This window comes from Lepus europaeus, chromosome 21 (genome assembly GCF_033115175.1).
Source record: "Lepus europaeus isolate LE1 chromosome 21, mLepTim1.pri, whole genome shotgun sequence".
In the NCBI taxonomy this organism is placed as follows: domain Eukaryota; kingdom Metazoa; phylum Chordata; class Mammalia; order Lagomorpha; family Leporidae; genus Lepus; species Lepus europaeus.
Window position 1 is genome coordinate 54387629 of NC_084847.1, and position 26610 is coordinate 54414238.

General features: G+C 52.5%; 1 protein-coding gene across 4 annotated transcripts in view; it reads right to left on the reverse strand.

Annotated features, from left to right (window-relative positions):
* Positions 1–1548: 1548 nt before the first annotated feature.
* The window catches only part of ZSCAN25 (zinc finger and SCAN domain containing 25), a 57582-nt gene continuing 32520 nt past the window's right edge, over positions 1549–26610 (reverse strand). The window contains exons 1-6 of one of the 4 annotated variants that reach the window (XM_062180827.1): positions 21463–21517; positions 17941–18343; positions 15267–15471; positions 14604–14695; positions 12076–12199; positions 1549–2993 (exon numbers count right to left, since the gene is read on the reverse strand). In XM_062180827.1, coding sequence (XP_062036811.1) covers positions 2161–2993; positions 12076–12199; positions 14604–14695; positions 15267–15471; positions 17941–18336 — 1650 coding nt within the window. In that variant the 5' untranslated portion in view covers positions 18337–18343; positions 21463–21517 and the 3' untranslated portion in view covers positions 1549–2160. Of the gene's footprint in view, positions 2994–12075; positions 12200–14603; positions 14696–15266; positions 15472–17940; positions 18348–21298; positions 21433–21462; positions 21518–26610 lie in introns of those variants that run through there. The other 3 variants (XM_062180828.1, XM_062180826.1, XM_062180829.1) reach the window with 3 other exon arrangements.

Genomic DNA, 26610 nt, shown 5'->3' on the forward strand with positions numbered 1-26610 from the left:
CACCAATGGCTACCTACCAAGAAAGAGGTGACCAATCATGTGTTTCAAAATAGACTAACACAACTTTGTGAATGGTTACCATTTATCTTACTTACAAAAGGAAAAGGGTCCCAGCACTGTGGCGTAGTAGACTAAGCCTCTGCCTGCGATGCCAGCATCCCATGTGGGCGCCAGTTAGTGTCCCAGGTGCTCCACTTCTGATCCAGCTCTCTGCTGCAGCCTGGGAAAGCGGTGGAAGATGGCCCGAGTCCTTGGGCCCCTGCACCCGCGTGGAAGACCTCGAAGAAGCTTCTGGCTTCAGACTGGCCCAGTTCCAGCCATTGCAGCCATTTGGGGAGTGAGCTAGCAGGTGGAAGACCTTCCTGCCTCTCCCTATTAACTCTGCCTCTCAGAGATTGATGAATCTTTAAAAAAGGAGGGTAGGGGGCATGCAGAACTCTCAGTAAAAGACATTAGGGGCCGCCGCCGTGGCTCAACAGGCTAATCCTCCGCCTTGCGGCACCGGCACACCGGGTTCTAGTCCCGGCCGGGGCACCGGATTCTGTCCCGGTTGCCCCTCTTCCAGGCCAGCTCTCTGCAATGGCCTGGGAGTGCAGTGCAGGATGGCCCAAGTGCTTGGGCCCTGCACCCGCATGGAGACCAGGAGAAGCACCTGGCTCCTGCCTTTGGATCAGCACAGTGTGCCGGCCGCAGCGCGCCAGCCGCGGCGGCCATTGGAGGGTGAACCAACGGCAAAGGAAGACCTTTCTGTCTGTCTCTCTCTGTCCACTCTGTCAAAAAAATTAAATTAAAAAAAAAAAAAAAAAGGACATTAGGACATTAGACAAACACATCATGAGACAAACCACAGCTTGCAATCATAGTACACTGTCAATAAAAGAGACATGAACTTAGCAGCCAGTGTTCAGCACACCAATGACACAGCACTGCAGCCCAGGCTAGCTAGTTTCCAGAACATCAAATAGCAGGAAGCCATTCAATGGTAGCAAAATAATAAATGAAAGCATAAGCAGAGCTACAAACACTGCTTCTTCGCATTTTTAAAGAAATTTTCTTAAATGCCTACAAACATCTTCATTTTTTCCAAACTGGCACTAATGCAAAACTAGCTACTATCACATCATCTCCAATTGGGATCCAGACCACTGAGGATCTCGGGTGACAAATGTCTGAGTGCACCAAGGACAGGGGCTACTCAGAAACAAGGCAGCAAACGCGTTCTAGGGCAAAAAGCTGAAAAGACCAAGGGTACAGGTTCAGACCCCAGGCCCAGGGATTCATGGGAATATCCAGATCCTGAAGCTAAGCAGTCACTAAAACAAGCTCTTCGAGGTCAGGCCATTCCTTCCCCCTATTTTGACAATGATGCATCTTGAGCACCCACAAGAGTTTCTGGCACACTCCAGGGCCTCAAAAAGTAACTTGTGCAATGAATCGCAGGAGAAGTCGTAGAAAAGTACTTTATACACTGTACAGCACCATCAAACATAGGACACTGATACCAGGTCATCTTTCCAACTCACTAAATAGGTTTTTTTACAGAATAGATTTTTTCTTAAAAATACTCTCGTGTTTATTCAGTGATCAATAGCAAAATATTAATTTCCAATAGTGGTTGTGTTGACAGTTGTTATAATGTGAGGAGTAACAGATCAGAGAAATTTTACAATGAGGGTGGAATGCTACAGTCAGAGGGGTATGGCATTCACCACAGAACAAATGCACACCCGGGGTTATGGTTTCACACATGCTCCCAACTCAGGCCTTACCCGTCTCCCTTGTCCCAGCATTCAGTGCCAGGGGCATGGCAGGAATTCAGAAATTTTTGTTAAATGGAAGAGAGTGGTGAGGAGAGAGGCAGGCAGGATACAGCCCTCAGAAAAAAGAGGCTCAAGCTACCAACAGTGAGAAAACTTGGCCTTCACCACCACACTTAGGGTGGGGGGGGCGTGAACATCCGCTGAAGGAACAAACCTCAGTCTGCAGTAAAAGACGGAAACAGAAATCGTTAGCACCACGGGGGTGAGATGCGAGCAGCCAGGCCATGCCCTCTCCCTGGGCTTGGGAGTGACGAGAGACTGTATGTCAAGGTGTCCTTGCGCACCCCACCCTCCAGGCTCCCCGCTAAGCCCAGCAGCAAGGTAAGTGATGAGGCCATCCTCAGGGCAACGGGGGCTCCTGGCGGTGCTGGGTCTTCTGGTGCCGATTGAGGATGGATCGCTGGTTGAAGCTCCGCCCACAGGCTGGGCAGTGGTAGGGCTTCTCTCCCGTGTGGATCCTCTGGTGTCGGACCAGCCGCTCCCCCTTACTGAAGCGCTTGCCACACACCTGGCATCCGTACGGCTTCTCCCCGGTGTGGGCGCGCCGGTGCACAGCCAGGTTGGCGTTCCTGCTGAAGCTCTTGCCGCACTCGCACGTGTAGGGCTTCTCCCCAGTGTGCGTCCTGCGGTGGACCTGCAGGTGCTGCCTGCGGCTGAAGCTCTTCCAGCAGTCCCCACACTTGTAGGGCTTCTCCCCGGTGTGGCTCCGCTGGTGGACCTCCAGGTGGTGTCTCTGGCTGAAGGTCTTCCAGCACTCGCTGCACACATAGGGCCTCTTTCCCAGGTGGGTCCTCTGGTGCTTCAGGAGGTACTCTCGCAAGGCGAAGCCCTTCCCACACTCCACACAGCCGTAGGATTTCTCCTCCTCGTGCGTTCGCTGGTGTCGGACCAGGTTGGAGCTCCGACTGAAGCCTTTCCCGCACTCCCGGCACTGGAAGGGCTTCCAGAAGGAGCCGTGGGCCTTGAGGTCGTCGGGGAGCGGGGCAGCACCCTGCTGTGGGGGAGGAAGCCCTGGCAGGCAGCCCGCAGAGCCACCGGGCTCCTGCTCAGAGGCCCGGCCAAGCCCAGGACCCTGGAGAGCGGAGTCCCCAAACCTCTCTGCTGTCAGCCCAGCAAACGCCTCTTTGACGTCTTCCTGCTGGGGCTTCGCCTCCTTCTCCTTGCTCCCGAGGCCTACAGGAGAAAGGATGAGGCCTTTTCAGGAAAGCCTATGGAAGCCACGCTTTCACCCGTGTCCCATCAACAGCTCCTCTTGCCCCCTTTGAGGAGCCGCTCTCACTGTATAGAGGACCTGAAACTAAAACTTGGGCTTTTCCTTTACTTCCTCCCAATTCCCTCTTCACAGAGGAGTCTGACGAATTTGAAGGCCCTCCCAGTTAACTCCTTTAAAATCTAGCATGCTGATTCTGTATCCAAGACACACCCTGCTCACTCTCTCCTGGGCCTCTTCAGCACTTAGCACTACCACAAGACCCTGTGGGAGCAGCCTGCCTCCATCAGACGTTCGACCCTCCCCAGGCGACTGCAAACCTGCTGCAGCGATAGGGGGCAGTGTGCAGCTCTCCACGGCCCGGCGCACTTGCTCAACAATCTGCCCTGCTCACACTGCTCCTCCCTCTGCCTCCCAGAAGCCAGGCAGAGGACTGACTAGGGGGAGATGCTTGTGAAAGGCTGACTGAATGGAGCCCAGGCTGTCAGCAAGGCTCCAGCCACATGGTGCCTCCACACGGGTGTATTTCACAGAACTGAAGGGCCCGGGCTTGAACCTCCCATCCTCCCTCTGATCCTTCTTGTACTTTCCCTAAGTTAACAGAACAGTCGTTCATAGAAGAGGACGAAGGGAAGAAAAAAAGGTATTAGGGAAGAGCAATAGGGCCAGCATTGTGGCATAGCGGGTAAAGCCTCCATCCGCAATGCCAGCATCCCATCTGGGTGATGGTTCAAGTCCTGGCTGCTCTTCTTCCGATCCAGCTCCCTGCTAATATACCTGGAAAGCAGAAGATGGTCCAAGTGCTTGGGCCCCTGCACCCACATGGGGGACACAGAGGAAGCTCCTGGCTCCTGGATTCAGCCTGGCCTGCCTGTCATTTGGGAAGTGAAACAGGGCATAAAAGATCGATCTCTCTATACACACACACACACACACACATATATATATATATAAACTCTCCCTTTCAAATAAATAACAGGTCTTATAAAAAAAAAAAGAAAGAAAAAAAACCCACATTGAGGAAAGAGCCCTTTCCGGGAAAGCCATGAGAAGCTAGAAGCAGCCAGTGCTCCATGCTTCCTGGTCTGACAGACATGAAGGGCACAGCAACCACCTCTTATTCACTCTTCTGTTCTGTGAGCCTTTCATCCAAGTCAGAGCCTATGTAAATGTAGAGCTCAAGAGCGTTCACGACGCACACACAGCACGTCCAGCACGCAGAAGCCCTGCCTCCACTACTAAGTCTCCAAGGAGAACACACCACCCACACTGTCCCTGAACTACATGTAGCTGAGTTATACGTTTCTGGCTTCTGCTGCTCAGTGCTGTATTTGTAAAATTCACTCAACTCATGGGGTGTAGCTGTGGTTTGTTCTTTTCACTGGTGTACAGTACTCTGCTACATCACAAGCTATTTACTAGTTTGGGTAGTTTCTAGCTTTGATGTGTTATGAAGCAAAACTAAGTACAATGCTTAACCTATCTAGATCCTAGGGAAATCTGAGTGCTAAGATACCATAAACAGGTAACTTATGTTTCATTTCTTAAGTGGAATTATGAGACTGGATTGTGTTAGGACTGCCAATATTAGGAGATATATGTTGAAGTACCAAGGTGCCTCCCTCCCTCTCTCACACACACACATTTCATAGATAAATACGGTGAATGTCCAACGATGGCTAAGTCTAGATAAAGGTACAGGTGTGGTCACTGTACTGGTCTCAGCTTTCCTGATGTCTGAAATCTTTTTTATAGCAAATGTTAAAGATATAAAGCTGGCGGCCGGCACCGCAGCTCAATAGGCTAATCCTTTGCCTGAGGCGCCGGCACACTGGGTTCTAGTCCCGGTCAGGGTGCCGAATTCTGTCCCAGTTGCCCCTCTTCCAGGCCAGCTCTCTGATGTGGCCCGGGAAGGCAGTGGAGGATGGCCCAAGTCCTTGGGCCCTGCACCCGCATGGGAGACCAGGAGAAGCACCTGGCTCCTGGTTTCGGATTGGCGCAATGCGCCAGCCGCGGCGGCCATTGGAGGGTGAACCAACGGCAAAAGGAAGACCTTTCTCTCTCTCTCCCACTCTGCCTGTCAAAAAAAATTAAAAAAAAAAAGATATAAAGCTGGCAAAAAATGAATAAAATGAAATATCGACACAAATACACTGGGAGAAAGCTGCTCTCATGCAAAGAAACTGGAGCTGGCAGTCAAGAGATCTGGTTTAAAATGCTGGCTTGAGGGGCTGGTGCTGTGGTGTAGCGGGTAAAGCCACTGCCTGCAGTGCCAACATCCCATAAGGGCGCCTATTAGAGTCCCAGCTGCTCCACTTCCAATCTAGCTTTCCTTGGGCCCCTGCACTCACGTAGGGGACCCAGATCGGTGCAGCTCCAGCCATTGAGACCAACTGGGGAGTGAACCAGCAGATGGAGGCCCTCCCTCTCTCTCTCTGCCTCTCCTATCTGTGTAACTTTTTCAAATAAATAAATAAATCTTAAAAACAAATAAATGCTGGCTTGAGCCATCCCACTCCTGGGAATTTACCCAAGGGAAATGAAATCAGCATATGAAAGAGTTATCTTTACCCCATGTTTATTGCAGCTCAATTCACAATAGCTAAGACATGCAATCAACTCAACTGCACATCAATTGAAGACTAGATAAAGAAATTATGGGATATGTACACCATGGAATACCGCACAACGGCCAAAAAAAAAAAAAAAAAAAAAAAAGGAAATCCCGTCATTTGCAACAAAATGGATGAATCTGGAAATCATACTTAGTGAAATAAACCAGACCCAAAGGGACAAATACCGTACACTCTTCCTGACCTGTGATAACTAATAGAGCTCCTAAAAGGCGACCTGTAGAAGTGAAATTGACACTTTGAAAGCAATGACTTGAACAGCCCTTGTCTTGACTGTTTAGGAAGTTTTGGGTTTTTTTAATACTTATTTGTTGGACTCCTAACACAGAGTTAATCATATGTGTATAAAGTCAACTGAAGCCTGCGCCATGGCTTAACAGGCTAATCCTCTGCTTTGCAGCACCGGCACACTGGGTGCTAGTCCCGGTCGGGGCGCCGGATTCTATCCCGGTTGCCCCCCTTCCAGGCCAGCTCTCTGCTATGGCCCGGGAAGGCAGTGGAGGATGGCCCAAGTGCTTGGGCCCTGCACCCGCATGGGAGACCAGGAGAAGCACCTGGCTCCTGGCTTCGGATCAGCGAGATGCACCAGCCGCAGCGGCCATTGGAGGGTGAACCAACGGCAAAAAGGAAGACCTTTCTCTCTGTCTCTCTCTCTATCCACTCTGTCAAAAAAAAAAAAAAAAAAAAAGTCAACTGAAAATAGATCTTAGTAAAAAATAAAAATAAGAGTGGAAATAAGAGAGGGAGGAGGAAGAGGGGTGGAAGTATGAGTAGGAGGGTGGGCGTGGAAGAATCACCATGTTCCTAAAGTTGTAATTGTGAAATGTACAACTTTTGTAATCGTAAAGCTGTAGAGATCTGCATGCATTCCTATGGACTTTTTTTTTTTTTTTAAACAGGCAGAGTTAGATAGTGTGAGAGACAGAAAGGTCTTCCTTCCATTGGTTCACCCCCCAAATGGCTACCACCGCTGGCACTACACCGATCCAAAGCCGGGAGCCAGATGCTTCCTCCTGGTCTCCCATGAGGGTACAGGGCCCAAGGACTTGGGCCATCCTCCACTGCCTTCCCAGGCCACAGCGGAGAGCTGGACTGGAAGAGGAGCAACTGGGACAGAATCCGGCGCCCCAACCAGGACTAGAACCCAGGGTAACGGTGCTGCAGGCGGAGGATTAGCCTAGTAAGCCACGGCACCAGCCCCCTATGGACTTACTTCTAAGGGTACAGTTTAAAAACTTGCCATGGTACCCGAAATCCCCTTAAGCTGGGTGGTGAAAATACCATGTTAAGTGTTAAAGTGATCATATAGACAGGATTAAGTGTTAAAGTGATCACATAAATAGGATTAAGTGTCTGGTGATAATAACAATTCAAAAGGAGAGAATGCTCCAACATGGCAAGCAGTCCACACAACACTCAGAATGACAATAGCTTTAAGCAGCACTTTGACCTCAGAATCAGCCCTCAAGGCATTCTGGTCTGGCTAAAAAGCCCATGAGAGCATTTCAGGCAAGGAAAGCCAAGACACTGTGGCAAAAAATGTCCCACATGAAGGATCTCGGTGGGTGAGACCCCAGTGGAAAGAACTGGTCATCAAAGGAGGAGGTACTTTTCTCTGAAGGGAGGAGAGAACTTCCACTTTGCTTACGGCCTTGTCTAAATACTGACAGAGTTGGTGGATTCAAAAGCCTTCCACTGCCGAGGCAGCTCATGTCAAGAGCCTTGGGCAATCACTGATGTCATACATAAGAGTGTTGTTAAATTAACAGGAGTCACTGTGCACTAACTTCCCATGCAAGACTTCTGTCCTCAAAAAGTTGTATTATGAGAAGTAACAGTAAAACCTGTTCTCAAAGATTTATTTCATTTTAGTGTATTAAGTGAAAGATCATCTTATGTCACATAAGTTTTAGTTATGCCTAAGTGTCCAACTACGTTGCTTATTTTCTTAGGTGCTTCCTTAATTAATGAAAAAACTCATTCTCAAGGACTTACTTTCTTTTAATACATTAAGTGGAAGATATTTTTATGTTCCATAAGTTATAGTTATGTCTGAGTGCTCCCAAAAGATGTATCACTCTTGGGTGCTTCTTTAAAGTTAATTAAGTTTCTTAAAAACAAAAGTGAAATTAACTTCAAGATGCAATGACTGGGGCCGGCGCCGCGGTTCAATAGGCTAATCCTTCGCCTGCGGCACCGGCACACTGGGTTCTAGTCTCGGTCAAGGCGCCGGATTCTGTCCCGGTTGCCCCTCTTGCAGGCCAGCTCTCAGCAGTGGCCCGGGAGTGCAGTGGAGGATGGCCCAAGTGCTTGGGCCCTGCACCCCATGGGAGACCAGGAGAAGCACCTGGCTCCTGCCTGCGGATCAGCGCGATGTGCTGGCCGCAGCGTGGCAGCCACTGGAGGGTGAACCAATGGCAAAGGGAGACCTTTCTGTCTCTCTCTTTCACTGTCCACTCTGTCAAAAAATTAAAAAAAAAAAAAAAAAAAAAATGCAATGACTAAACAACCCTTGTCTCAACTGTTGAGAAACAGGTTTTGTGTGTGTGTGTGCAAATTGTTGAACTCTTAGCACAGAGTTGGTCTTCTGTGTATAAAGTTAATTGAAAACAGATCCTAGTGGAGAATGAGACTGGGAATGGGAGAGGGAGGAGGAGGAGGAGTGGGAGTGTGGGTGGGAATGGTGGGAAGAATCACTATATTCCTAAAGCTGTACTTATGAAATGCATGAAGTTTGTATTCCTTAAGTAAGTTTTCTTTGGGAAAAAAAAAAAAAAAAAGGAAAAAAGTTCATAGAGAAATGCATATTATGAAAAAACTAAAAACATAAAATACAATGCTGGCTTGGCTCCTCAATTGCTGTGTGAGCCTTACTTTCTTCAACCTCCAAATTCACTGTACACTCCTGACAGTTGTTTGGTTCAGAGCAGGTATGCAATGGTGCATGGTATTTAAGCCCCGAGACCAGAACCTGATGTCCAGCTACTTCCAGGGACTTCAACTTGGATGTCAAACTCAATTAAAGGGAGCCCTTCGTTCTCCCTCCCACTCAGGGAAGCATCTGCTCCCTTGCTGACGTGAGCTCACTGATCTTCCTGTCGCCCAGGCAGGACTGACAGTCCTCTGACTCCTCTCACCTCTCCCATGGGGGAACCCCAGGGAACCGGCTTCTGTAAGCCTGTGTCCTGCTCTCAGCCTCGTGCCCATGTTACTTCCACCCTGTAGGCTGACTCGACCCTGCCCCCACAGAGTTTTTCTCACATTACTCTGTGCTGAAAATGTTTACAAGGACAGAGAGCCCACAGTCCTCATGGAGGACTCACTCCACTGACCCCAGCCTTTCTTCCCCTTCTGAACATCCAGCTCTCACCAGGCCCCTCACTAGCCCATGAGCAGCCAACAGATTTCTCCCGTCTGCTTTGTGCACACGTCATCAACTGTGTCCATGACAAAGTCCCGTTCCAGTCCCGTGTCTGCCTACCCGTCCCCATTACTCCAACTACAACCCAGACCACAAGGTTACTAGTTGATCATTTTGATGAGGATAGACAGGGAGCTGGAAGGGACCTGAGAAACCATCTAGCCCAGCGCTTCCAAGACCCATGCCCTCTTCCCAGTGGAAGACCACAGGCCCAGCCCACACAGCTGTGAGTAGCTCAAGGGCTAGGCTGACATGGGAGCATGTGTCAGGAAGACCTGAAAGTTGAAATGCAGGCAGTCTGCCAGGAAAATGCTTAGGGATAGGCTAGGTTCCTCTGAAATACTGAGCTGGTAACCAGCCTCTAGGTCAGAGGCAGCCAGGAGGAGCCAGCATTCTGGTGCAGCAGGTTAACCTGCCACCTGCAATGCCAGTACCCCTTAAGTGCTGGTTTGAGTCCCAGCTGCTCCACTTCTGATTCAGCTCCCTGCTAATGCACTGGGAAAGCAGCGGGAAGACAGCCCTAGCAATGGGCCCCAGACATCATATGGGAGACCAGAATGGAGTTCCAGGTTCCTGGCATCATCCTGGCCCAGCCCTGGCCATTGCAGCTATTTGCAGAGTGACCCAGCCAATGGAATATCACGTTCTCTCTATTTTTCCCTCTAATTCTTAGCCTTTCAAATAAATAAAAAGCAAATCTTTAAGAAAACGGGCTCGTGCTATGATGCAGCAGATGAAGCCACTGCCTGCAATGCCGGCATCCCATGTGGGTGCCAGTTCGAGTCCTGGCTGCTCCATTTCTGATCTAGCTCCCTGCTAATGCACCATGGAAAGCAGTGGAAAATGGTCCAAGTCCTTGGGCCCCTGCACCCACGTGGGAGACCTGGAAGAAGCTCCTGGCTCCCGGCTCCTGATTGACCCAGCTCCAGTCGCTGCGGCCATCTGGGGAGTGAACTATTGGATGGAAGATCTCTCTGCCTCTCTATTAACTCCGCCTTTCAAACAAAATAAATAAATCTTAAAGAGAAGAAGAGAGGAGAGGAGAGGGGAGAGGGGAGAGAGGGGGGAGGGGGGAGGGGGAAAAAAAAAAGAAAAAGAAAAATCAGTCAGGGGGTGAAAAGCAGTCAGGATAGAGGGCACAGCCCTCAGCCACATGCCATCGCTGCTGGCAAAAGTACACCCTGAGGTGGGAACAGAGTGCTGGGATGCAGTTATCCCCACCACATGAGCCCTGTACGCCATTCTCTCCGCAGCGTTCCACGTCCTTCCCCCTAGAGCAGCCACACATCTCTACATACAAGGGTGGGCATTTGCAGCCACTCCCTCAGCGTCATGGTGTGACAACCTTGCCCTGGACTCAGGTCTCTGAGCCCCCTCTCTACAGCCCCCCACCCTATTCCAGAATGACTATCACACGCACTTGGCCTCTTCAGCTGAACTGCATGACACTGGAGGCAAGCATCTCTACTTTTAACTCTTCATAATGACAAGGTGAGCACTGGCCACATAGTGAGTGCAAAGACATTGTTGTGGGTGAACGAATGAATGTTGACAACTCATAAAATAATGCCTTAACATTTATACAATTAGGGGCCAGCATTGTGGCACAACAAGTTAAGCAACTGCTTCCAATGCTGGCACCCCCATATGGGTGCTGGTTCGAGTCCCGGCTGCTCTGCTTCCAATCCAGCTCCTTGCTAATGAACCTGGGAAAGCAGCAGAAAATGACCCAACTACTTGGGTCCCTACCACTCACATGGGAGACCCAAATGGAGTTCCAGGCTCCGGGCTTCAGCATGGCCCAACCCTGGCTTTTGCAGACATTTGGAGAGTGAAACAATAAATGAAAGATCTCTCTCTGACACTCCCTCCCTCTCTGTAACTATGCCTTTCAAATAACTAAATAAATATTTTTAAAAATTATACAATTGTATAATTATTTAAAATTTTTTAAATTAAAAAACTACTGTGTTTGTCCCATGTTTGGACATGTTACTTCATTTTCACAATGCCATGTGGCCATGCTCCACAAACAGCCCCACTTCAAGACCAAGTAAGCAGAGACATGCAAAGGTCAACTGAGAGGCCCAAGGTCATGGTCATTAAGTAGTGGGGCCAGGATGGAATCTCTCATGCCCTGTTCATCCCTGTCTTTTAAGATGAGAGAACAACTGGCCAGGTGGGGTCAGGACACAATCCCGAGAAGTGGTGATAGGAAAAAGGAGAGTCAGGACCAACAGGGCCTTTCCCAACCACAGTTTGCCTCTCTACACTGCTCTCCTCACGCAGCCACAGACTGCACTCTGCTCCTCGCTCCGGCAGCCCCAGGGGCTGCAGTGTCCTCCCTGGCTGTCCCCACAGCCCTCGCCCTGAGCTGCCTCACTCCCGCTGCTCCTCCTCTTGGGAGTTCCCATCCTGCAGAGGGCAGCGTCTTCCCAGGCCCCAACCACAGCTCACACCCAGCCACCACTTCAGGCGGCCCCAGTATGGCTCCACTTCCTGTGACACAGAGCCACACACCAACCTCTCTCATTTCTAACCCCCGACCTCGCAGCCTTGTCCCCTAATACACACACACACACCACGTCCCCATGGTTTCGAGTACCTTAGTCCCATTCACCTCCTGCCTGAACCCAAATCCACCCCAACCGGGCCTGCGCACAGTCGGTGCCCAGGAAACACACATCCGTGACCAGAGGCTTCACGTGCTGCTGCTTTTCTCTTGCTCAGATCCTCAGTGCCCTTCAGGTATGGACACAGAGCAGGTGTGCAGGGACCGACAAGACTGAGCTGCCTCGTACCAGAATAGCTGCTTCCTGTCCTGTGCTCCATCGTCTGACTCCTCGCTTGCCACGGCAGTGCATGAAGCTGGCTCCTTGCACCCCTTGCCCAGGTTCTTTCCTCACCTGCCATGAAATCCCCTTCCTTTGTCAGCAGCACTAGGGCTGGGGCAAAACTCCTCCATTTCTCACCTGTGGGGTAGAGTCTTACCTGCAGAAACCCCGCAGGCCTGTGGTTCCACATACTCCCCAAAGCAGTCTATCTGGGCTGGGGTCACATGCCTCCACTCCTCCTCAGGGAAGGTCATGGCCATGTCCTTGAATGTCCCCAAACCCTGAAACAACAGGAGACTGTGATGGACAAAGGAAGCCCTGAGGAGAAGCAGTCTAAAGGCAGGCGTGAACACAGTGCTACGGAAAAGCAGAGCAAGGAGACACAAGAACAGGGTCCCTGTGTGCTCAGGGAACAGAGCTGCCCAGCTCTGGGCCACACGACAGAGTCACTGGTTTGTCTGAGCCACGAGACTTTGAGTCCCCGTGGAAGCGGCTCAGCTGGCCCTGAGCAACCACAGCATTCTTCCCCACTCCACTGTCACCTTCCACTCCCTCCTCATAGCCCGGGAGCAGGGATTTTCACCCACAGCTAAGTTCACACTCAGCCAAGCTCTGTCTTAATAATGCCACAGGGGCCGGTGCTGGTGGTGTAGTGGGTAAAGCTGTTCCACTTCTGATCCAGCTCTCTGCTATGGCCTGGGAAAGCAATAAATACTTTTAGTTATTTAGCAGTGTTGTTTATGTTAAGTATGCATCTCTTGGTTTATAAACAGAGAGCCTAAATTTTTTTCATATTTTAAAGTAAAGGATGGGGCCAGCACTGTGGCTCAACGGGTTAATGCCCTGGCCTGAAGCACCGGCATCCCATATGGGCGCCAGTTTGAGACCCAGCTGCTCCACTTCCAATCCAACTCTCAGCTATGGCCTGGGAGAGCAGTGGAAGATGGCCCAATCCTTGGGCCCCTGCACGCATGTGGGAGACCCGGAAGAAGCTTCTGGCTTTGGACCAGCACAGCTCCGGCTGTTGTGGTCAACAGGGAGTGAACCAGTGGATGAAAAACCTCTCTCTCTCTCTGCCTCTCCTTCTCTCTCTCTGTGTCTAACTCTGCCTTTCAAATAAATAAATAAATCTTCAGGCCGGCGCCGCAGCTCAATAGGCTAATCCTCAGCCTGCAGCGCCGGCACACCGGGTTCTAGTCCCGGTTGGGGCGTCGGATTCTGTCCCGGTTGCCCCTCTTCCAGGCCAGCTCTCTGCTGTGGCCACAGCGGCCATTGGAGGGTGAACCAATGGCAAAAAGGAAGAGCTTTCTCTCTCTCTCTCTCTGTCCACTCTGCCTGTCAAAAATAAATAATAAATAAATCTTTAAAAAATAAAGTAATGGAACAAACTCCATCATATCTAACTTTCTGACACTATTTTCTCATTTTATTTTGACTATATACATGGGCTTTCCCATTTAAGTAATAGGTTTTTCTTTATTCCCTTGTCCTTGTGGGCAAGGCTTTCCCAAGCCATAGCAGATAGCCTACAGGTCCCTGCACCTGCGTGGGAGAACCAGAAGAAGCTCCTGGGTTTGGACTGGCCCAGCTCCGACCGCTGCAGCCATTTGGGGAATGAACCAGCAAATAGAAGACCTTTCTCTCTCTCTCTGCCTTTCAAATAAATAAATAAATGACAATGCCACAGGGTGGGTGTTGGGCCCAACGGTTAAGATGCCACTTGAGACACCCACCTCTCATTATCAGATGCCTGGGTTCAAGTCCCACCTCCACTCCAATCATGCACACCCAGGGACCCATGTGAGAAACGCAGACTGAGTTCCCAGCTCCCCCAGCTTTGGCATGGCCCAGCCCTGGCTGTTGTGGCATCTGGGGAATGAACCATCAGTTCCTCTACCCTTCACATTAAACGAAATAAATAAAAAACAACGTCATGTGAACATGAGTGCACTCTCACATTCTCATTCACCGCACAGGAGGAGGTACCACGGTGGTAAAGCTGGCGCCTTCAATCCTCGGAAAACAGGCACAGCAAGTGACACTGGCATCAGACCTCAACCCACATGTGGCTTCAGCTAAGCTGCAACTGACTTGCTTTGTTTTTCTGCCTGAAAATCCCCTTTCTCCTTCCTCAAGAACTCTTCCAGACTTGGCCCTCAGGAAAGCCCACCTCCCTGGTCACGCTCCCTGGAAGGGAGTAAGAGATGTAAGCAGTGCAAGAGCCCCACACGTCTCTCACCACCGCACGTGTGGAGGTCAGCAAGCAGTGATGGGCCCAACCCCCTGCAGCTGCGAGGATGGACCACTCTGCTTCACTCCCGGGAGCTCCCCCCTCAGTCAGCCGCATCACTGCTGACAGTCCCAGAGGAAGAGCAGCACCAAAGCGTCCCTCAAGGGCAGCCACTCCAGACTAACCACCACAGCCCGGATGTGCCTACGGGTTTCTCGCAATAAGGTCTTCTTCCTCACAATTTTAAGATCTGAAGCAACAGAGACCCTGTGGCTAAGGGTCCAGGCAGAGGCTCAATGCAATTACTAGAGAGGGAAACAGAGAAAAGAAAACCAGGCTGTCACATCCGTCAGCAGCAGACTGGCAGGAAGACTTAGCACTGCGCTGGCACCTGGTGTGCGGGAATCCCTGGGGAGGTGAACCTCAGGCTCCCTGAAGGGACAGTCACAGCTCACCTGGGATCCAGCCGTGAGGAACCCGGCTGCCATCTCTTGGTCTCTGGTGTTCACTGCAGGGAGGCCTGCACCAGCCGGAAGCATTGGCAGCACTGAGCCGGGAAGAAGGCAAGAGAAGGGTCAGCACAGCCCAGCAGTCAGCCATCAGAGGGCGCCCCCACCCAATACACATCCTCAGGAACCAGATTCCAGGTGGAATCGCACTGAAGTCACAGTGCAAAGGCTTGGGGGTCCCCCGCCCTGTTCTCTGCTGGGAAGACCAGGGCAGCCTGGCTCTCCAGGGCTCGCCATGCTCCCTGATCCCACGCTGCGAGTAACCTCCTCTAGATGCATAACTCGACAGTCACCTGTTACTGTCAGGAATGAGAAGGTTTTTCTGCCCACTTAAAAGATACTCCCCTAGGTCAGCCCCATGGCTCCTGGTGGCTTCTGAAAGGAACGTGAGGGAAAGGAGAAGAAAGACTAAGAGCACGCGACCCCAGATAACCCCTCACCACCACCCTAGAAACCAGAGTCAAGGCACTCGTCTGTTTCTACTGAAGTCCAGGGGCAGCCAGGGAGATGCAGAGTTACACCTCACAGGACACTCAGTGTGCCCACTGCTGGGCTCTGGGTTTTGAGGGACAAGGGGAGGGGGCAGCCGCGGAGCAGTCTGCACCTTACCCTGCTCCTGGAAGGCTTGCGTCCCACCTCCAGGGTCCTGACTGAGGTGCTGTTCCTCGATGCTGGGGTCTAGGCCTCGAACGCCTTCCCCAGGAGGCAGCCCCCACTCGGGCTTGACCTCTACGGGCCCCGGGTGAACGCCAGACTCCCAGGTGCTGCTGCAAAGCGCTGTCTCCTCCTGCTCTGCCTGCACGTGACACGGAACCTACGGAGAGTTCCCAGCACTGATTAGAATGAGGCTTGGGCAAGGTTGTTGTGAGAGGGGCTGAATTAAAACCCAAGGAGAACCAGGAAAAGAACCACTCATGCTTCAAGGGAGAGTAAGAAAAAGCTGGCTGAGCTCTTCCCCCGAACATCAGTGAGGAGGTGAACAGGGAACTAAACTCCCTGCATTAGGCCCAGAGCAGCTTTTATCTGTTCATGCCACTGGACAAAGGCCCCTTCGGCCCACCTCGCTATCGATCAAATTTCACCAAGAATGTCACAGGGAGCCCATGAGCGCCCTGCTGAGGACTTGAAGCCACCACACCACTAACTGGAAAAAGCACTACCACTCACCAAAACTGAAAAGAAAAATCCCGAAGTCTACACCCTGCAGTGAAATAGCGAGTACTAAACAGCTGCTCCAGCCAGAGCAAGGGAAACCAGAGGATGCACCCACAAAAACGAGGCCCTTCCTGGACTACTTTTAAGCTCCTGGGTTAGGAGAATGAAAAACCACCCTCTTAGGACTTGACAGAAGACAGGAAGTTGGGGATAGCAGCCACTTAGGCTGGACCACAGTATGATTGGGACTTGCGGGTCGGCGCTGTGGGGTAGTGAGTGAAGCCTCCACCTGTGGCGCCAGCATTCCATATGGGCACCAGCAGTTCAAGTCCCAGCTGTTCCTCTTCCAATCCATCTCTCTGCTATGTCCTGGGAAAGCAGTAGATGGCCCAAGCGCTTGGGTCCCTGCACCCGCGTGGGAGACCCGGATGAAGCTCCTAGCTCCTGGCTTTGGCTTGCCCCAGCTCTGGTTATTATGGCCATTTGGGGAATGAACCAGCGGACAGAAGATCTGTCTTTCCCTCCCTCTGTCTGTAACTCTCTCTCAAATAAATAAATAAAATCTTAAAAAAGTGATAGGGGCCGGCGCTGCGGCTCACTTGGCAAATCCTCCACCTGCGGCACCGGCACACCGGTTTCTAGTCCCGGTTGGAGCGCCGGATTCTATCCCGGTTGCCCCTCTTCCAGGCCAGCTCTCTGCTATGGCCCGGGAAGGCAGTGGAGGATGGCCCAAGAGCTTGGGCCCTGCACCCGCATGGGAGACCAGGAGAAGCACCTGGCTCCTGGCTCCAGATCAGCGCGGTGCACTGGCCGTAGCGCACCGGCCACAGTGGCCATTGGAGGGTGAATCAACGGTAAAGAAAGGCTTAACAGGCTAATCCTCCACCTTGCGGCGCCGGCACACCGGGTTCTAGTCCCGGTTGGGGCGCCGGATTCTATCCTGGTTGCCTCTCTTCCAGGCCAGCTCTCTGCTATGGCCCGGGAAGGCAGTTGAGGATGGCCCAAGTCCTTGGGCCCTGCACCTGCATGGGAGACCAGGAGAAGCACCTGGCTCCTGCCTTCAGATCAGCGAGATGCGCCGGCCGCAGCGGCCATTGGAGGGTGAACCAACGGCAAAAAGGAAGACCTTTCTCTCTGTCTCTCTCTCACTATCCACTCTGCCTGTAAAAAAAAAAAAAAGAAAGACAGACCTTTCTCTCTGTCTCTCTCACTGTCCACTCTGCCTGTCAAAAAAAAAAAAAAGTGATCAGGACTTGGCAGAGAACAATGACATCCATCCTGCTCTCCTGACCTAGCCCTCAGCTGGGCCACTGCACCATAGACTGCCCACCCCATGGCAGAGTCCTGAGGGGGCGTCTGCGGCCAAAATCACTGTGCCATCAGAACAGCATCACAGAATCACCACAGGAGCCCCAGGAGGAAATGTCCCAGACAGGTATTCGGCAAGCGGCATCCCCTGTATGCCCATGGGCACCTCTGTCCAAAGGGAAGCCTGATCTACAAGGAATCCTTTTTTGGGCCTAAGGTTCAAAAGGAAAGCAGGGCCAAGCCTCATCCTGAGGACTAGGCAGGGGATTCAAGTCCCTCAGTGTCATCTATGGGAATGGCTTTTCCTGCTGAAAATCCTCTGCTCTCCAAAGGACGCCAGGAGCCGGTGTTAAGCTGCCTCTTGCAACGCCAGCACCCACACTGGAGCACCAGTGTGAGTCCTGGCTGCTCCACTTCTGACCGACTCCCTGCTAATGTGCCTGGGGAAGCAGTACATGCTTGGGCCCCCACCATCCACGTGGCAGACCTCGAAGACACTCCTGGCTCCTGCACGGCCCAGACCTGGCTGTTGCGGCCATCTGGGGAGTGAACCAGCAGATGGAAGATCTTCCCCCACCTCACCTGCCTCTGTTGCTCTTTCAAATAAACAAACAATAAATCTTTGGAGGAAAAAAAGAAAACCTGAAATGACAGATTGTCTAAAAAGGGCATCACCACTTAAAAAAGAACACTCCAGGGAGTCTTGGGGGGGAGGGTTCTGGGCCTCGTCCGTTCCCACTGCTTCCTCAAGCCCCTCCATTCCTGAAAACTCCCTTCCCACGCCAAGAGCACAGGATCTGGACACCCCCTTCTCACCCACCGCCTTGGCGTCCAGCGTTCTTTCCGTTCTCTCTGTCAAGCCCTCCACCAGGGCCACCAGGGCCTTGCCACTCTCCAGGCCATGCTCCCAAATCCAGGCATAGAACTCTCGGGGCAGGATGGTCAGGAACTGCTCCAGCACCAGCAGCTCCAGGATCTGCTCCTTGGTGTGCAGCTCGGGCCGCAGCCACCGGCGACAGAGCTCCTGCAGCTCCTTGAGGGCTTCCTGGGGACCGGCCGCCTCCTGGTAGCGGAACTGCCGGAACCGCAGACGGAAAGTTTCGGGGCTCGAGTCTTCCCTTCCCCTGCCCCACGGCAACTCTTTCTCCAGCTTCACCACAGGAACGCCCGCTTGCTGCTGAGGATCTTCCGCCATCCCTGGGCGCTCTTTAAGCATCTTCACACTTCCTCCCAAAAGAGAATGACAAGAACACAAGAAAGATCACTCCATCCCAGTTCTGTCTCTACATCCATGAACATTCCGCTAGAATACTGCCGCCTATGATGAGGTGTTTTCACAAGACTGAACGTATACCCTCAAAGTCATGTCAATTCAACTCAGTATCTGCTAAGCACCTAGTAGGTACACAGAGTAACCAGAAAGTGTACAAGACATGGCTTACACTCACGGGTACCCTAGGCTCTCACTGGGGCAATAACATCAGTTCGAGTCCCGGCTGCTCCACTTCTGATCCAGCTCTCTGCCAATGTAGCTTGGAAAGCAGAGGAAGATGACCCAAGTACTTGGGCCTCTGTATCCACATGAACGACCTGGATGAAGTGCCAAGCTCCTGGCTTCAGTTTGGCCCAGCTGCAGCCATTACAATCATTGGGGAAGTGAACCAGCAGATGGAAGATCAATCTTTCTTGCTCTTTGCAACTGCCTTTCAAGGAAATAAATCTCTAAGAGAGAGAGAGAGAGAGAGAGAGGAGAGAAAGGAAGAAAGAGAAGATGCACACATCTCAGAGTGCCTGGGTTTGATGCCTGGCTAGCTCCTCCCTCCTGACTCCAGCTTCTTGCTACCGCAGCCACGATGGGTCAAATAACTGGATTCCTGTCACCTGTGCAAGAGACACGGCTTCCATTCCTGCTTCCTGGCTCCAGCCCTGGCCCCTGAGGACATTTGGGGAATAAACCAGTGGATGGGAACGCCTTCCTATCTCTCTCTGCCTCTCAAATAAATAAAAATTGGTTTGAAATCTGCATTTCAAAAGACAGAATTAAAAGTAGGAGAATTGTGGGGCCGGTGCTGCGGCATAATGGGTAAAGCCGCCATCTGCAATGCCAGCATCCCATACGGGTGTTGGTTCGTGTTCCAGCTGCTCCACTTCTGATCCAGCTCTCTGCTATGGCCTGGGAAAGCAGAAAATGGCCCAAGTCCTTGGGCTCCTGCACCTGTGAGGGAGACCTGGAAGAAGCTCCAGGCTCCTGGCTTCAGATTAGCCCAGCTCTGGCCGTTGCAGCCATTTGGGGAGTGAACCAGCAGATGAAAGAGACCTCTTTCTGCCTCTGCCTCTCTATAACCGCCTTTCAAATCAATCAATCAATCAAAAAAGTATGAGAATTTTACCTGTGAACCACATGAAATCTGTTCTTATATTAATAAAAATTAAAAATAGAATTAAAAGTATGAGTTTATCTTGGTACAAATTTTTTTTCATAATAGATGGAAAACAAAAACTATGCAGAATTCAAAATATTTTTGCACCATTTTTCCGTGAATTTTTTGCTGTAATCAGGTTACTCATGAAGACCACTATTATATTGCTAACAGTCATATACATCTAACACATACACACACACGCCAGGCTCACAGAAACTAAAAATACAAAAGAGAACAAGACAGGCAAAAAGCTTGCCCTATTGAAACCAATACACTAGTACATCAGACAGACGAAAACACAATGTAAGCAAGTAAGTATAAATTTAGAGATAAGCTCTAGAAAGGAGATAAGTAGGGTGCTCCGTTAATTGGGGACAACCAGTCTGGAGAAGGCCCTTCTGAAGACAGGACCCTCGGGCTGAGGCCCTCAGTGTAAGAATGAGCCAGTCGCTCAAAGAGCGTTCCAGGCAACAGTCTGGAGGCTACAAATCACTCTGCCTGTCCAGGCACAAGCCAACGTCCGGTGTGACTTCAGCAGAGCAAGCGAGGGGCAGAGCTGCACGAGAAGGGGTGCAGCGACAGGCAGATACAGATTGGCCAAGGCCTGGGCCAGGCAAGAACCGCAGGCTTTGCTTCGGAGTTCAGCATGGAAGAGCATGTTCCACCGCAGTCACGCTGCCTGTGAGAGCCTAAGAAGGGAAGGGGCCTCACAGTGGTTCAAGCAGGAGCGAGGGGCTCAGATTAGGGTGATAGCAAAGATGCAGACAAGGGCAGGAGATAAAAATCAACAAACTAGCCAGTGACTCGGATGTGACAGTGCCTGCAAGAGACAGTGGAGCAGCAACATATCGCTAGTGTAAGTGACCAGAAGATACTAACTCGTGTCGGCGTTGCCATTTAGAGAGCATGTGACCACATTCAGGTGGCATACCCCTTATCCAAAGGCTTGGGCCCGGAAGTACTTCACAGTCCAGGTTTTTCAGATTGTGGAAAATTGACACAGACCTTATCAGGTGAGCATCCCAAATCAGAAAACCTAAAACCTGAAACTTTGTGAGGGTCACATGAGCTCAAGGTTTCAGATTTCGGATTTCTGGATTAGGAATGCTCGATCTGTACTTTAAGACAGTGTGGTGAGCACTCCTCCACCTACTTTTCAGATTTAAAAAAAAAAAAAAAAGGTAGATGACGATCGACCGAAGTCTGCCTCCCAAAACACACGGACTAGAGAAAACACAGTAAGAGACATGAATGAGGCGTGGAGTAGCCCGGCCGGACGATGCGGCGGCTTGGTGGGGGGACCGCCAAACTTCAAGTTCAGAGCAGGGAGGGGCTCCGCGCGCCGGAAAGAGGGGCGAACAGGAACGAGCAAGGGGCGCACCTCCCGATTTTCTGCTAACCTCCTGGGACGCTGAGCGCCTCCCTCAAAACCGGCTATTTCAGTCCGTTCGTTTCCTCTGCTTCTCGGGCGGCTTCCCGGCTACTGCACCCGTCCGCTGCACAGGTGCCGGACGGCGCCGGGGCGCACGTGTCCACCCACGCGCCGCGGGCCCACCAGGTGCAGCAATCAATCATCCCCCACACCTGAAGAGAAAGCGCCTCGCAGCCACCTTCTAAATGGCCGTCGCATGGCTGCTTCTCACAACGACCCCCTCCGCTTTTCAAAGGCCTCCCCGTCACGCCGAGACACCCCCGGGGCTGTGGACACCCCGCGTTAGGCCCAGCGTGGCCGCGCAGGGGGAGCCCCGCTCCTACCTGAGCCCTCCGCGGCCAGACCCCGCCGGGCCTCGGAGCCGCGCCGCCCGCAGCCGGGGCTTGGCACCGGGAGAGCGGCTGCTTCGCGGCTCCGCCGACGCTCGCAACCACAGCTCAGCCCGCCCCGCCGCCAGCCGCCACCGCCGCACCGACCCGCTTCTCACCAGCAGCGCCGCGGCGGCGCCCAGGGCCCCCTGCTCGCGGCGGACCGGAAGTGAGTGGCGGACGCTGTCAGACAGGTGCGCGAGAAAGGGCCCTTTCCGCTTCCTCTCTAGTTCTCTCGGAGGTCTCGGAAGTGCGTCTCGATGGTAGCTCGTGCCGGCGGGCGCGTCCGGGTCCCCGGGCCTGGCCGCCTGCTCTGCCTCTGTGGAAAGGCGTCGGCGTAGATGGCCAGGCCCACGGCCGGACACGACGCCAACCTCGCAGGGCGTCAGAGTCCCGCTGGGCCGGCGTCCGCCGTCGGCGGGCAGCGCGGGCTGCGGTGGGTTCCCGCGCGAGGGGCGCGTGTGGACCGCCCGGGGGTGGACCCCTCCGGGGCCGAAGGCTACGCCGGGACGGACCCTCCGGACCTGAGGGGTCGCCGGGACGCTCGAAGGCCGGGCAGGCACAGTTTGAGTGACGCCGTCCCGGGAGGGAGCGCTGAGGTGAAAGCCGTGTGCGAGGGAAATGGGCAGGCCCTGAGGAGGAATGGCAAAGACCTCGTCCCCTAGGAATGGAAAGCCGCCCGCAGAAGATGGCCCCTGCTTGGGCCCCGCACCCGCGTGGGAGACCTGGAGGAGGCTCCTGGCTCCTGGCTTCGGATCAGCTCAGTTCTGGCCGTTGTGGCCATTTGGGGAGTGAACCAGTGGATAGAAGACCTCTCCATCTGTAACTCTTTCAAATAAATAAAAATAAATCTTTTTTTTAAAAAGTTGAGTTAAAATATAACATGATCATCGGTCATGTCAACATAGCAGGGAGAGGATTAGGGACAAAATTAGATAGGATTAAAACATCTAGGTGGTAATAGGGTTTAAAGACAAAGGGGGAAAGATGAGGAACAAGATCATAGATGTCAAGATAAAGACACAGATAAGAAAGCAGGATGATGTAAGGGAGAGAGCAAAAATGTGGAAAAGTTTGGTTCTAAAGGCGAGAAGAGTCCAAACAGGCAAGCCAAGGCTGGGGAACAGAGTTGAGGGCACAGAGCACCACTGACCAGGACGGCTTTCCACAGAGACGGAAATTCCTCCACCTGCAGCGTCCAGTATGGCAGCCACTGGACATACCTGGTTACGGAAAATATAAAGATGTGAATTTTAATTTCACTTCAGTCATTTACAGCTAATGTGTAACTGGTGGCTACCATGTGAAAGAGTGCAGCTCTAGGGAATCAACAGAGGGCCTTGCGAAGAGGATCCTAAACGCAGAGACAGCATGGAGGAGGGCTCCGGCCCAGGACACTGACCAGCCAGGACGCAGTGAGGCCCCAGCATGGAGAAGCCCAGGGGCTGGGCTTCATGATCACAGGGTGGATCTCCCTCCGGCGCCTGCAGCAACAAGGCCAGGAAGGCACCCTCACTCACCTCCCGTGCTCCCAGCTTCCTCCAGCCTGCACCCCTTGCCCTCTCTATGGCAACAACTCCCACCCCCACATAACTGTCTCTCCCTCCTCCCCAACTCATCGTCAACTTGCAGTGGTCACATCATCAGAAATCCCTTTCCTGGAACCCTCTGCAGCTGCGCCCTGGGCTCATTTCACGTTGGGCCCTCTGAGCGCAACCTCCTCTTCCCACTGCATGAGTTCTACGTCCCTCACTGGCCCAGCAGCTCAGCCAGGTGGAGCCTCGGTCACCCTTTGAGGGTGTCAAAAAGTCCCAACGGGGCAGAGTTGGTCTCTTTCAGTCACTCAAGAAACATTTATACTTCCTTTATACAAGAATTACATATATTTATTTATAATTCTAGGCCAGAGTCTGTGACAGAATAAGGCAAGCGATGGTAAAAAGGCCACCCAGACATATGACCCCAAGCCAACAGGGTCAGGGCTGGCCGGCTATAAATTCAGAATGTTAAGAGGGATCATAAATTCTGAGGTGGGAGGCCGGCGCCGTGGCTCACTAGGCTAATCCTCCACCTTGCGGCGCCAGCACACCGGGCTCTAGTCCCGGTCGGGGCACCGATCCTGTCCCGGTTGCCCCTCTTCCAGGCCAGCTCTCTGCTGTGGCCAGGGAGTGCAGTGGAGGATGGCCCAAGTCCTTGGGCCCTGCACCTGCATGTGAGACCAGGAGAAGCACCTGGCTCCTGCCTTCAGATCAGCGAGATGCGCCGGCCGCAGCGGCCATTGGAGGGTGAACCAACTGCAAAAAGGAAGACCTTTCTCTCTGTCTCCCTCTACTGTCCACTCTGCCTGTCAAAAAAAATAAGAAAAAAAAAATTAAAAATTCTGAGGTGGCAGGTGTAGGGATGGGTTACTTCAACAGAAAAGGAATCAAAAAAAAAAAAAATCAGAGACCAACCACCTCACTTCCTCTGCACCCCTCCCCAGGCCCTAACAAAGGACAGGGACTGCCAGGCTGTTCCACGCCTGTGAGGAAGCTGATGAAGGCTGACACAAAGTTGTGCTTCCGGGTCGTGACAGGTGGTGAGAGGAGCCAAGACTAGCACAGAGGGCAGGGAGACCCAACCGTGCAGCGGTGGGGCAGCTGGGGACGCCGACTCACCAAGGGCAGAGCCTGCTGAGCCCAGGCAGGCGTGGTCCCCAGAGCCTCCACCGCCCTCAGTTCCCAAACCATGGCCTTGGGAGCAAAGCTGTTACCCTGCCACTTTTCCCCAAGAACGCTCTGGCCTCACCATTTTGCTCTGAAAGACATGGAAGGATATGGAAAGAATATGGAAGGAAATTGTCAGACGGACGATGTCAGACACTGAAATCATTCACCAGGTCTTCATAAATATTGTTAGGTGAAGCTGGGGAAATGGTAGTCTTCTTCTTTTTTTTTTTTTTAAGAATTATTTTATTTTATTTGAAAGACAGAGTTATAGAGAGGCAGAGAGAGAGACAGAAAGAGAGACGTCTTCCATCTGCTAATTCACTCCCCAAATGGTCACAATGGCCAGAGCTGTGCCGATGTGAAGCCAGGAGCCAGGAGCTTCCTCCAGGTCTCCCATGCAGATGCAGGGGCCCAAGGACTTGGGCCATCCTCCACTGCTTTCCCAGGCCATACCAGAGAGCTGGATCAGAAGTGGAGCATCCAGGACTCGAACCGGCGCCCATATGGGATGCTGGCACTGCGGGCCAGGGTTTTAGCCCGCTGCACCACAGTGTTGCCCCCCAAAATGGTAGTCTTGATAAACAAACAAAATCAAACTCATTTGACAAAACCTGCTGCACATGCAATTGGGAAGGCATGCGTATGTATTGGTTACACAGAAATAAGATGCCATTGGAAAATCAGAACTTTGTGGGGCCATACTATTCTGAACTCTGGGGGAACTCCCTTCCCTCTCTCTAATTTTCCTGATTTACAGGAGTAGTGAAACAGACCAGAAGCAGCAGAGCCAGAGTCTGGCAACAGGGTGCTTTATTCTCCTACTGTTGGCATGATTGAGGCTCATGTTAAGATTAGGTTGCATTCCATCCTGTGCGTGCAGAGATGGACATCTGGGAGTGGGACAGAGACACAGAGGCTCTGCTGAAGACCCAAAGACTCCAGCAGCTACTTTCGGGTGAAAACAGCGGCTCTCACCCAGAGCCAGTTTTGCCTTTCCAATAGTTGAAAATACCTAGAGATAACTGTGTCCCAAGAGGCAAGTGATGCTAGTGAGCAGATGAGCCCAGGCCTACTACTGAGCACCCACAACAGAGATGTCCCAGGCCACAACGTCAGAAGCGCCAATACCCAGTAACCTGAAGTCAAGGAGCTCAGGCAGAACCATCTTCCCCAAAGCACCCGGTGTCTCCCTCAGTCACATCTTTTCCAAGGCAGACATCTGATGGTCTTCAAAATTTCCTTGTAAGTATGGTCTCAAGTGCCTTCCCTGTCCTCTGAACTCATATTCAAATGTGATCCCACGCTGAAGGACAGTATCTGTGTGGCTGCCACCTACAGCAGGACAGGTGTGTGGTCGAGGGGTCAAGACTGTGGTCCGTGAGGCTAACAGCAGCGCTGCGAGCTGCATCAGCCACATGAGTGGAGCAGGAGCCCTTTCCCCACCACAGGCAGCACGCTAGAGATAAACTTGCTTCTGACACATCCCCTCCTACAGGTAGCCAGTCTGACATTCGTAACCCCTTCCCCTGCTCTCTTCTAATGCCAAGACTCAGAGAAAATGCCTTTGTGGGCTTATTAAATCTTGACCTCTCTGCTCCCCACTTGCCCTGTCACCCCACCATGGCCCCATCCCCCTTGTGCCCATCGCCACCTCCTTCCTGGGTAAGGGCCGAGGCTTCCAGCCCTTGATGTGGAAGCAGTTCTCAAACAGGCCACTGAAAAACACCTGTGAGACCCCTCATCCGTGAGCTGCACCCAGAAGGGGAAGACGGAGACCAGCAGTACAAGCCAGTAGCCCAGGGAAGCCAGGACCGGGGCCATGACCCACGCGGACCCCCTCATGTCCTTGTCCTCAACCGCTGGCAGTGCCCAAGCCAGGGGAAAGTGGGGGCAGAGGCAGGACAGTACCCCGCATTCTACCGTGCGGGATGGGGCAGTAGGAGGCTCCGTCCACATGGAGTGCCTTGCTTTGCTGTGCATTAAGGCCTATGGGCTTCAAACATGCATGAAGTGTCTGCCTCCAGCTGGCTGGCTCATCTTGGGCACAGTCAGGGCCCGCTTGAGGCCCCCGTTTAGGATGCCTCCCAAGGCCTCTTCAGTGCCACAGGTCCAATCACTCAGTTCTCTTAGCCCGGAATGTGGAGTGTTTCTAGCTCTAAAGCTCCACAGGAAGGGGTCACAGCCCCCTCTGGATCCCCGTGTTCTATGTGGAGAACACTGGCGTCGCCTTTGCTAGTCCCCCACTTCCTGTACCTTCCCCACCCCCAGCCTCAGCTTGTCTACGAGCGACCTTGGCGTCCTGCCTATTTCTGTCATTCTTGGCTCCCACGTTCTCCCTTGGCCCGACACGTCCATCTCAGCCTTCCCTCTCCTGTCAGTTTTTATTTCAGAAAGGTCCCCCAGCACCCATCCTCCCTGACCTCATGGCTGCACGCCTCCCTCCACACCTGGAACACCACAGTCATCTCCAGGCAGCCCCAGCCTCCCTGTCTCAGTTCCCTCGCTGGGGGTGCCTTTGCTGCTCCTCGAGGCTTTCCAAATCCCACCCACCTCAAAAGG